Below are 13185 nucleotides of genomic sequence, written 5' to 3' on the forward strand. Positions count from 1 at the left end.
GACTACTCTCTACAGATATTTATACACATCTCTCTTTCTGCTAATGCAACATTTGTTGTTTAAAGTTCCTTCACAATACAAATGTTTTGATTCTCATTCCTAATTATATTTTACAACTGTGAATTCCAATTTACATTCTTAATGTCACAATAAGGATTTTACATAAGCTGGAATGAACTGTTAGTCTTACTACTGATTAATAATGCAGTACTGAAAGAAAGTACTAGGTAGACATGATAAGAATGCTGATATCATTCACTCATGGCAGCATATACATGGTATTCTACCATTTAGAAATTGTGCATGAGAGCCCAGTTTACTTCTGAGGAGCTGATATGCTTGTGGAAATATCCTGGGAGTAAAATCTTGAATAAAGTTAAAATGCAACTGTATAGTACTGTGCAAAAGTCAGAGATCACCACTGATTTAACTTTCAGTTCAAATGACCATTAAGTACAAGTTGTTCATCAATTTTATTGATTTAACTTTCAGTTCAAATGACCATAAAGTACAAGTTATTCATTTTTTCAGGAGATACTTCTGAGGAGATTATATGTAATTCACTTGTATGAAGTTAAATATTAAAAGATACAGAAATAGAAAATCGAACTCCTACCTGGTAGATCATTAAACCTGTCACATATCAGATAAACAGCACTGAAAGTGAGAAGCAGAATGTACAACCAACCTCTAAGACTTTTAAAAACTTTGGAGGTGTGGTAAAATATTACTGCAGATTTCTTTGAAAAACTGAATGCAAGTCCCCTGAAAAGAATTGAAACTGTAATAAAGGTAAAGGGTGGACTAAATACTGAAGATGTTTATATTTAGCTGTTGAAGCTTCTGTGTAATTTTCTGTTGAATACATGTTTGCTGCTTTTTTACTTAATGCTAAATATGAAAAACTATGATGTTTTGACTGGAAATTAACTAAAGTATATGTGGACTGACTTTAGCACAGTACTGTATTTTTCTATATTATTACCTATAACTTTTCTGCATTCACTTTAATCTCTTGGAATGAAACTGCACAAATTCACAACTATCTTATTGTGTGTGAATGTTTTATATACTTTCTTTTATATTTGTATAGCTGCAATTTGGCCAGAGGTACGATGGAAGGTAGACTGTGGATGCAACATCATGCTCAACAAAACACAATCTGCAGAGAGATTTTGGCTGCACGGCCAAAGCAGCAAAACTAGCAGCAACAGCTGTGCTAACACAACTTCTTTCACATCTCTTCGTGGCCAGCTTCTCTTACTCTCTCTCTCCATCCCTCCTTCTCCTTCTCTCCCTCACTCACTCTCTCTCTCACACACAGCTGGAGTTGTAATTCATTGGATTAACACCTCTTTTGAGGTGACACTTTTCAGGTTTAGGTGTGCGTATCTGGATGATCTAGAGTTTTTTTATTTACTGCCACATGGGCTGCACCCCTGCATCTTCCTATTCCTAGCTATGGGGAAACACCTTCCTTTTCCTATGCGTCTTATAGATGAGCGTTGATATTAGATCCAGAACATTGCTTTTATTTTTCCTATGCTGTAACAGACAGTATTTGCTGTTAAAAAGAAACAGGAGCTATAAAGGATGTGCAAGTACTGATGTTTTATAATCACTGTATTGAGTTCTACGGCAGTTGGAAAATACCCAAGACTGCAAGGTTTTCTTTCCAATTTGCTCATTTTATGTTGTTCTGATCACTCTTGTAGTACATAACTTGTATGTAACTGTAACCTTGCTACGGTTGCAACTTACAAATAACAACTGACTAAAGGAAACACAAGACAATAAAGCTGGCCAGTCCAGACTCTATGACCAACATCTACGGTTATTTATTGTTGTATTATGAAGCTTGGTCCTACGAAACTGACTCTTTTCATCTCTAGTTGAACCCTATATATCTTTTTGTATTGTGTTGTTTTTTGGGTGGCATACCCTGGTGGGTGGGTGTTGCTGGATGAGGGAGCGAGGGCACAGCGGCAGGCGTGTCAGGGAGCAGTGTGAGTGGATTGGCCCTCTTGTAAGCAGCATGGAGAGAGGAATGTTTTTTTCTTTTTGTTTCCTCCTGTCAGGTGCTCCTGGGGGTCGACAGCCCAGCCTCAGCCCAGCATGTGGTGGCGGAGCCCTTTGCTGTTCTCCTGGGCGTTTGGGTCCCGACACGAGCAGTCTTCTCGGGTGTCACAAGTCATGGGGAATGGGATCACCTGGAAAAGACCCAGCATCATAGTTACGCCATGTGTGCAAAACAGCTTTCCATTTCTGCTGTTTTGCACGCATGGCGTGAAAACAGATTACAATTCTTTAGGGATAAAATTCAATGCATCATGAAATCTCAAATGTCACAACAATTCAATTTAACTGACCTATTCTTGCTCCACCCAGAAATATGTACTTTCTTAACATCTGTTGTGAGGTTGGACAAGCTACAGAACACTGACATCTGACATCCTATTCAACCTATTAACAAACTGTAGCACATAACTCGAGCTTTGCCAAAACATGTTAACCAGTGATGCACTTGAAATGAAAATTCTTGACTGAAACCGAAATTCAGGACACAGCGGGCCAAAAAACAAAAAAAGGCGACAATAAATTAAAACAATTGACATAAATGATTACAGTATATACAATATGTGTCTACAAAATACAGCAACACAGAATAGCTGGTAATGTAAGGCAATACATTCATTTATTTTTTAGTAATACTTTGCAGTTGAAAAACTGAAGCTAAAGGTGGTGTCATCATGCTCGCAGGGACATTCTGCTTCTGCTGTTTTGCTGTATTCTGCAGATTAAGAGGGTTGTCTGTTTTCAAGGGGTATCAAACCTGTAATGCCGAAGTTCTTGGGAGTTGCTCTTATGGTACTTGGTATGAACAGTGATTACAGATTACTTGTCTAATATCCCTCATAGTTCCAGATGGCCAACATTTTCACTGTTTATCTGCTGCTGCTCAAACTGTCTGAAGTGTGCTGTGCACAGTTAACCACTATTTTTCATTTTCATTTGTAAAGTGTTTGTTGTTTGTTTTTCAGTCAAAGTTTTCTGCCTTTTTCCCTCTTTCAGCTGAAAACTGAAAGTGCCATTTGTGATATTTTTAGTGCATAAAATAAATTACAATTACATAACACCAAACTTCCAAATTGAAATGCTATCCTGTCAAGCTGAACAATTGAAACTAGGCAGGCTTGAAACAACATACCAAAAAAAATAAAACTAAATAAATAAAATCCATCCATCCATCCATCATCTAAACCGCTTATCCTTCTGGGTCGCGGTGGGGTGCTGGAGCCTATCCCAGCTGTCATTGGGCGGAAGGCAGGATACACCCTGGACAGGTCGCCAGTCCATCGCAGGGCAGACAGACAGACATACACACATACACATTCACACACACACACTCACACCTAGGGGCAATTCAGCATGTCCAATTGGCCTGACTGCATGCTTTTGGACTGTGGGAGGAAACCGGAGTACCCGGAGGAAACCCACGCAGACACGGGGAGAACATGCAAACTCCACACAGAAATGACCCTGGTCACCCGGCCGGGAATCGAACCCAGGCCATTCTTGCTGTGAGGCGACAGCGCTACCCACTGCGCCACCGTGCCGCCCTTAAATAAAATCATTTTAAATTAATAACACTCTAAATTGTATTGTTTTAGAATTTGAAAACAGCTTGAGAATTGCATTTGAAAATAGCTTTAGAATATTATTTTAGCAAAAAATGAAGAAATATAAACATTTTATTAATTATATTATTAGCATTGATTATAATCAATTCTAACAGTCCAACTGCCATGCATTTTATACTCCTCAGATGGACTGACATAACCAGAAACCAGTAAACAGATTGTATGAATACAATTCTATACAAAATTCCTAAAATTCCCTTTCTGTTGTCAAACCCCTCCAAACTGCACACTATCTGCTACCTATTCATCTCAAGCTTGCCATAAAGCACCCAAACTACTGTGTCCCCTTTACATTTAGTGCAAACAGTACAATAAAACATTGTTTCCTGGTGCTTCCTATACTTTCACAGGGTAGCATCGCATCGCAGGGTAGCAGCAGGACAGGGCCCAAGTGTAGGTGAAAAAAGGAAAGAGGGAGCGTGCATATGGGCGCAGAGGAACAAGGGCTTTCTTGTGTTAGAGAGCTGGTGGAGGGCGGAATGGCCTTTCATTGCCCTGTGAAATACACAGAAACACACAGGGCTTCCCTCTCGGTGTCCCCATACACCATGGGGGATTTTCCCAACTATAAATCTGTTCCATTCATGATGCCCACAAGCTCCAACTCACAACATTCCCCATAGCCGATAGTCCTCATTACAAGCCGCCAACACTTCTCCAGTGTGAGTATGTGTGAATGGTTTTGTTGCCATCAAGCATCTTTAGAACTGTTTGAAAACTCCAGTGACTAAACGCCATTACACAGTCACTCTGAACTGTGTGTCTATTTTGAAGCTACAAATTATTACAATCTAGTCTAACAGCAGAAATAGATCTCCAGATACACAATAATGAAAATAACTGACACTTTACTGAAGGGCACTGTTCATAAGGCTACATGACACCTACAAAAGCCTGTCAAAGACCTAAATAAACATTTATAAGCACTAGGCATTAACACTGATGTCAAGCTGACATAATATATGTGTCATGAAACTATTTGGGGTGAAATGACATAGACTTAGTAGCTTATAAGATGATATACCCTTCCATGTCAGCATGGTTGAACAAAAGTGAGCATTTCTGTGACCCAAAGATAATCTGAGTTTCATGTTATCATTAGTAACATCAATAAGCTATGTCACATCATCAGTGTTATGTTATTGTGATATAGACTAAGCTAAAGAGTCATTTGTCTGACACAATCCAATATCAGAAAAAAAATCGATGTGACATAGGTGTCAGCATAATATCAAAGTTGACAAAAGCAGCCTTTGTTTATGTGGATATGACGGCCTTAAGTAGGCGTCTTGGAGCCTTATGAACACTAAACTGTTACCAAACAATTTAGCAGACAATTCTTTTATGTTGTCCAAGAATAAAAATGAAAGCAAAATAAGATTCAAGTGCCTCTAATCCCATGTCTTGCATTCACTGTCTCTGAATATACAGTAGTGCTGTAGTCAAGACTATTAGAGAGAAGTCTGACACATCGAGACCAGAGCAAGACTTTATAGTAGTCTAGTTAAGTCAAGAACAATAACAGGAGTGGCCATAGAAGATCTACTTTTAGTTTCTTACAACAAAGGATCTCTTTTTGCAAATGATGTGCAAATGTGAAAAACCTTTTTCAAAGTTTAAAGTAGCTCCACAAAATGTAAAGGCTCTGTATCAGTTCAATGCTTTTCAAAGCCAAGAACCACTTAGGAACTTTTAATTTTAAGAATGTATATTCTGTGTATTATAGTATCCTTTCACATCACAGTAAAAGAATATGAAACAACTCTTTGAGCACTTTGCCAAATAAAGGGCTCTTCCAAACAGATGTCTCGAAACAGAGCTGGAATGAAAAGGATATGATGATTTTAGCCATTTCAAGGGTGGTTTGACCTGCAGCATTGTTTGTTTGAGAGGAAATGACTTTGAAAGCTGAAGTCAGGTAATGCAAACGCAGGCAGTCTCACTTCTCTCCCTGTCGGTCCCCGGGACCCCAACATCTGGATAGTATAAATATCATGTGTTTCACAAGAGTGAGACAAGCTCGAACACAAGCCTTAACAGTGCTGGCGGAGAGATTTGGGCATGCACTAACCAGAGTGGAACAAAAAAAAAATAAATAAAAAAAATAAAAAAAACAAACCCTAAAAGCCTCCCTGACATCGCTTCTTTACACTTACAAATCTAACAGACACTGGATGTTCCGACAACAACTGACCTTATCCATACTGACGTCACTCAACCAATCGGGAGCCAGCGATATGTGCTTTCTGTCAACAGTCGCCATGGGAACACTGCGAGCCAACAGTGAGTTTTCATCTTTCAGCCATAACATTGGTGAAATAATTAACAACGCTATGGAGAAATACTTGATATCACAATAGCCTTTATTTTACCTCTGATCTCAACTCAGAGGCCTAGTTGCTAAGGTGAATCTGAAAACACACAGTCGCTGTACAATTAATTATAATTACAATATATATTATATTTTGACATTTGTTTGATACAGTACAGAAACTGACATTATAACATACAGCATGCAATCTCTGTATGAGGTTGTCACTGAAATAGAGGACATTTCAAAAAATTAATATAGCTTGTGCTTACATTGAACTTTTTAAGTTAAAAGGTTGCTGGATTGCTCCATTACACTATGTGGCTAAATTTGAACATGCTTTTCTGGCAAACATATCCTAATTTAATACTGTTAGGATTAGAGTGAAGATTACGATTAGATTCCTAGTGAAGTAAGTTTGGGATTAGCTTTGGGATTACCTTACACAACTTTACACAAATGTTTGCTAGCAAAATTAGACTAGCCTCTCCCCTCTCCAACCCACCCACCCTAACAAAACACGTCATCCTGGAGACAAAGTCATGTCCTCCATCATGATCTCACATCCAAAATGGCAGACCACATCAATGGACATTGTGAACTCATCATGACCTGGCTATTCTCAAGCCCCACACAACCATTAGGATGTTTTGTGTCACTGTTGCTTTTCTGTCTACAGCTCACCACTCAGACCAGGCTTTCCTAATTGCTTAGCGGGCCCAGTGAGAGCAGTTGTGCCCTATTGATGGTGCGTTTGGGAGGAAAAGACCTTGGCTGACACCAAGCTTGGCAAACAATGATGTGATGTATGCTGTGACATTGTGGAACACTGGACTGAAATGCCTGCAGCCCTTCCAAAACAACAATGCCACTGGCAAATGATTAAGATTGGATTTTGGGTGAGTGTTTGACAATTATGAATCATTCCAACACAACAATTGATTCTCCAAGACTGCTGAAATTGATAAAAACCACTAAACAGGACAAGAAATTATGGAAATAGCTACATCACTTCCAAGCTTTATAAGGTCAACTGAGGATGTCAGTGTTCACTTTAGTGCCCTTTTTAAAATATGAAGACACTCATATTTACCGGAAATATTTCTTTTTCACAGAAATGCTTTTTATCACATTATTAATCTTGTTATTGAAATGTATTGCTTTATTTTTTCTTATTGTTTTTTTTATTCTATACATTTCTTGTTCTTTTACATTTAAATAAAAAAAATACCCTTTTTCCCCTCATACACTGTTTTATTTATATCGATTTACTTTGTTATTGAAACATACATGGTAAGTATTATGCAAAAGAAATATGCATTGTGCAAAAGTCAGAGACCACCATTTATTTAGTTCATTTCTAGTCAAAATGACCATTAAGTACAAGTTTGTTTATCTATTATCTGTAAAATTATCTGGTAAGTATAAGTTTTCTCATTATACTTAACAGATAATTTAACAGATAATATAGAAGCCTTTATAACAGACTTGCTTTCAGTTTTTCTAAGAAATCTTTTTCCACACCTCCAAAGTTCAGTCTTAGAAGTTGGTTGCATTTTCTGCTTCTCATGATCCAACTAATCCCACACATTCAGAAATGTTGAAGTCTGGACGTTGAATTTATTTATCTGCTTGACGAATCCTGTGGTGTGACAATGCAAATCCAGTAAGCATTTAATTACTTTCACTATAAAACTTTGGTGGTGTCCACTGGCAAATGCTGTTGCTAGATGTTTCACAACATGTTGTGTATTCCACTGGGACATAACTCATAACACATGCCAAAAAGGCTTTTCTTTTTTCTGTTTTGTTTTGACTTTACACGATGGTTCAGCAGCCCTGTCTACTTCCAGAGAAGAGGTGCTGTAATTCTGATGAGGTTAGGCCACTTTTCCTCTCTTACAAGAGAATATCACTTTCTTTGGCAGCCAGAAAACCTTTCCATGTGAAAAAAGGGGTGGGAGGGAGGGATGAAGTGAAAGGACAGTGAATACATGAGGGAAAAACACTGCCTCAGCTGTACAGGCTTCTATTTAGTATAAGATATTAAATCTATGGACTACAAATTGCAAGACATTCCTCATTATTTTTAATTGTGATGAACACTCATAGAGAAATACTGTACAGAAATGCTGAATTTGAATTTGCTGGAAAGTCACCTACATCATACATTATATTGTTAAACAACATATGCTCTTTAATTTTAAAATATGAATAAGAAGACCATTTAAAAGGTTTAAAAGTAATGAATCATACCTACTCTTATTATTGCACTTGTTTTCCTGTAACATTTTCCTGTAAATGGTAAATTTTTTGGGGATAATTGCTTCTAAAAATTGCTAATTTTACTTGAGTTTCTTTCTAACAATAATCTTAGCTATCTTCTGTGTTCTTTTGCTATTTTTGTTTTATTTTGTCATTTTAGAATAATAAGCAGAACAGCTCTTTATTAAACCTAATGCTCTTACAAGCTAGCTAATGTATCTAATGTAAGTCAGCGTTCAGGGCAAGCTAATGGGTTAACTTGGGTAGCAAGTAAAACCAGAGGAACCCTGAGCACTGTACCTTTCTGTAAGGCAAATATTAACCTTAAGCAACTCCACATAATCACTCAAATAGTTTTGAAATAAATAGCTTTTTATGTCTAACCTAAAGGGGCTTCATCAGTTTGACAAGTCACAAATTTATGTTGTATACTACAATGCCCAGCATGCACTATGTAAATATATCATTGGAAATCTGATGGTACTCAAAGGCTTCTGATTAAAAGCCACTGATCTAGAGGCTAATACACTGGCAGTAGCTAGCATTAGTGATATAGCACAATCCTTAACTGTTAAACATTTTTCTTTCAAAATGTCCTTCCACTTTAAGATTCATCATCAGAAGTGGGTTTTCCTGGTCTTCAAACCAGGAAATACTGCTTTAAAGTCTACTAAGTATGGCTGTAAGAGGTAAGCAGTTAAGTAATTTCCTTTATTCAGTCGCAGCACTCTTAGGACATTTTCACACCCGAAAGTTCGGACCAAGGTCCGAACCAAGGTTCGTGTTTTTGTTACATTGCATACATTCAATTTGGTTAGTTTTGGTTTCACATTGCAATTTAGCAAGAGCACGAAAGAACTCTGCATGACAAACCTACGTCCTGTCGTCATCACCTATGTGGGAGCTTCCCCTATATTTAACACTGACTGGTTTGTAGAGGAGTGTGTGTCTGATGTTGGCATGTTGTCAATTCAGCAGGTAGCCTTTTCCATTTAAATAGAGGAAAATGAATATCCTCTCTCTCTCATCCTCTCATAAAATAAGTTATATGTTTTGGCATTTTTATGCGTTTTTTTTCCAAGTTGACTTTTGATTTTTACATTGAACCAAATTAAAATTAAATACTTACTCTCCTCATCTCCCTAAGTGCTACCAACGCAGCTCTTTTTTACTTCTCTCTTTTACTTCTTTTTCTTCTTCTATTGTTTAATGGGTGACAACTTCCAGTAACTGGTCTGAAAGTCAGAACCACAAACCGGACCATGGTTCACTTTGATATGGACCGAGACCACCTCTTTTGGTCAGACCAAATTTTGGTCCTTTGGTCCAGACCATGGTCCAAGGCACCTTTCGCATCTGCCTTTTTGGTTCAGACCAAACTGAAAAGTCAAAAAGTCCAGATCAAACAAGGAAAGTGTGAAAGCACCCTTACCTAAATAAAAAATTCCACCCCTGGTCACAAGTTTTAAACTGTGATGGTACAACTAAACTAAGCACAAGCACATATCTCACCTTTTTAGTTTTAACAGTAGAATGACAGCAGTCTCCACCATCGTAGTTACAGAATGCTCGGTTGTTGACGCCATCACAGTAGTTATCACCCATGAAAGGCTGCAGAAGAAAGAGCAACAACAAATGTATCATACAAGACTGTAACAAGCATATGTGCACCCCAACCCCAACATTATAATCGGAATAAAACACAATACATTCACAATGATTTTTATAAGGATCATGAATATGTGGCATTATGCCAAAACATCAAGCATACCAGAATAAAACTGTCCTCTGTAACTCCAGAGAGAGGGAGAGAAGGGAGAGAGGCATTCACACATATACATCCACACCATGCAAAAATAGACACACAGACCAGAGTCTGTTGCAATTATGTCGCCCTGGAAAAATTGAGTTAGTATTCCTGAGCCTGTGGATGGAGGCCTCTTTTAATGGGGAAACTGAAGCCCTATTAAACTTATATGTGTCTCCCTCGAGAGTTACTACACATTTCCATCTTGACAGGCTCCAAAGGTTGCCCGGCACACCTGTGACCTTTTTCCAGTTTGAAATCATCTCCCCGGCCCGACCCAACTGCTTTCAGAGGGCTGCTAATTAATTACCCAGCGGCTGAAAGTGGGTCAGGATGTGGCCGGTTCAAAAGTCTGCCGTTTTGGCACAAAAAAAACGGTAACCGGTCAGCTGCCGTCAGTGCCACTTTACTGTGCTGTCTTATTAAAGATGATTTGTTGAAGGGTTTCTTAAATTATGGTTTTCTGTGTATTTTTATGCTTAAGAATGCACTGTTACTGTATTCTAAGTATGACCAATGTTCTTTGCCAAGCACTTGTACTCTAAAACGAGTCATATCGGCTGTCTCCAGTGTTTAGACATGTTTCAGTGTAAAGGCAGTAGGCCTGTCATGATCATGAAATTTCAGTCGTTGATTAATTCTCATATTAATAACTGTGATTAACAATTTAATCATCTTTTTTACTTACTGTATGCAACTATTCAAGCACACTGGAAAAGGGAGCACTGACTTTACATGATTCAAATTTTTAGTATGTCGGTTCCACATGAATAATACATTACATCAACACAACGTCTTCTTTCAGTTTACTCATTGATGCATGAATGTTTCCGTTGATATTAAAGTCTGCAAAAAAGTTTTTTTTCTACTGAATGTATTAATATGTGTAATAGTGTCTATTTAGTAATTTTTCCGTATAATGTTCAGGGCTTTTCTGCTACCCTAGCATCCTAGCTCCCCCTGGGGATCTATTAAGTCAGTATATCTGTTTGTCCACAGTACTTTGCTGAAGTCAGAGACCATTTATTTCCTGAATTTCTAGTCAACATGGCCATTAAGTACAGGTTATTTATTTTTTCAATGTCTGAAAAAAAGAGTAGTAAACATATATTTAACAGAAATTTACACAGAAGCCTCAACAACTAAATGTAATATAATTTTTTTAGTATTTATTGTGTCCAACCTTTGCTTTTATTACAGCTTTCATTCTTTTTGGGAGTTTTGCTTTCAGTTTTTCAAGGAAGTCTGCAGGGATTTTTTTTTCATACCTCCAAGATTCAGTTATAGATGTTTGTTGCACTTTCTGCTTCTCACAATCCATGTAATCCCTAACACATTCAATGATGCTGAGGTCTGGGCATTGGGGTGGCTACTGTTCTGAGAACATCAACAGCTTCTTTCTTTGATTTTTTCTTTTCTTTTCTAAAATAGACACACAGACCAGAGTCTGTTGCAATTATGTTGCCCTGGAAAAACTGAGTTAGTATTCCTGAGCCTGTGGATTTTTTCTTTTCTTTTCTAAGTAACGGCTTCTTGTCAGCAACACATCCTTTCAGACCCATAGTGTTGTGTTGTCTTCTCACAGTGGAAGGATAAACAGAAACACCTGGAGATTTTTTCAGATCTGAAGCAAGAGTAGAGCTTGATTTTCTCCTCTCTCTCAAAGATGAAAACTGTAAGTAACGTTTATTTGATGGTGACAGTTTTTGTGGTCTACCAGCTCTTGGAAGGTTGTTCGGAGTCCCATTTTCTCTATATTCCTAAAGAATTTTTTGAAGTTTAGTTTTTGAAACTTTTTTACACTTATCTTCTTTTGACTTTCCTCTTCCTTATGCAAGTGGTTTACCCTATATCTAATCTCCCCGGAAATAACTTGTGAAAATGAATAACTTGTTCTGACCATTTTAACTTTTGTACACTGACAGATCTATCTACCTTTGTCTGTCTCTCTATCTACCTATCTATCTATCTATCTATCTATCTATTGACACTCCTTTTGGAAACTGGACTCCACTCCAATTTCACCCCACTTTCACCGTTTGGGGAGGAGGAGGCATGACCTTTCCTTTTAAAAGAAAGCCCTAGATGGGGTTTCCAGGTCCCTCTAAAACCACATCACCCTTCTAAACAAAACAGAGGTGGTCACGAAAGCACCCATCAGCTTTTAGTAACTCCTGCTAAAGCTGAGTCGGATTCGGCTGGAACTTTGGTTGCAGCGCACAACAAAAAAGGAAGACACCAACCACCAGCCGCACGTTTATTTATGTACTGGACTTCAAAAGAACGTGGGAAGATGGCAGAAACAACTGTTCAAGGTCAGACTCTGGCTTGCAAAACAAGCAAATGACGCTACTGGTGCTGGTCAGGTATTTCTCAGTTTAGACGAACGTGAATGCAATAGGAAAAAAAACGTCAGGATAAGAATAGAATCTCTTACCTCACAGCCTTTAATGCAGTGGAGAGTATCTGGGCTTGGATACCACTTCAGTCCAATTGTGCATACAATGCTCTGCAAAAGAGACGCAAAGACAAAGCCGGGTATAATTTTTGGTTTTTAAGCTGAATCATCCCACACGACAAGTTTATATGAGCTGGCAGTGATGTTGGAAGTGGAATTTGCGGATGCAATTCCAGGCCGAGGACATTCCACGCAATGAAACACAAAGGCATTTGAATTTAAGTGAATTTGAACAAACTTCGGCAAAGCACATGTGTCTCTCGGCAGATTCCTATCCGAGCATACGAAAGTGCAAACAAATAAAAATCCCTCTGCTTACAGCACTTTGGTTTTGGTGTTGGAATCGGTGGGGGGAATGCATTAAAGTATTGGGCTTGGAGGATTACAGTCTTAAGAGCTTGGCTAAGTAGGGGAGCCATTAAACATAAGGAGCAGGGCCTGGGCGGCTGTAAAGCGGGCGAACAGAGCGGCCCAGCGGCTCCTGGGTTAGCGCAGGTAGAGAGGATGTTTGGAGAGGCGAAATGACGTGCTCTGGGGGAACTCCAGAAGCCATGAGGAGTGGAAAAGGCTGAATGTAAACATAACATTTCCAAGAAAGCAGGCATTCGCCCGCTGCTCTGGAGCGGCTTAGGGTGGTGAGCTT

The 13185-nt window shown here is 38.5% G+C and overlaps 1 protein-coding gene across 1 annotated transcript in view; it reads right to left on the reverse strand.

Moving 5' to 3' along the window:
* Positions 1–1756: 1756 nt before the first annotated feature.
* The window catches only part of pappab (pregnancy-associated plasma protein A, pappalysin 1b), a 103647-nt gene continuing 92218 nt past the window's right edge, over positions 1757–13185 (reverse strand). The window contains exons 20-22 of the mRNA XM_036599056.1: positions 12522–12593; positions 9790–9888; positions 1757–2210 (exon numbers count right to left, since the gene is read on the reverse strand). Coding sequence (XP_036454949.1) covers positions 2106–2210; positions 9790–9888; positions 12522–12593 — 276 coding nt within the window. The 3' untranslated portion in view covers positions 1757–2105. The remainder of the gene's footprint in view (positions 2211–9789; positions 9889–12521; positions 12594–13185) is intronic.

This window comes from Colossoma macropomum, unplaced genomic scaffold (assembly GCF_904425465.1).
Source record: "Colossoma macropomum unplaced genomic scaffold, Colossoma_macropomum, whole genome shotgun sequence".
Taxonomy (NCBI): Eukaryota; Metazoa; Chordata; class Actinopteri; order Characiformes; family Serrasalmidae; genus Colossoma; species Colossoma macropomum.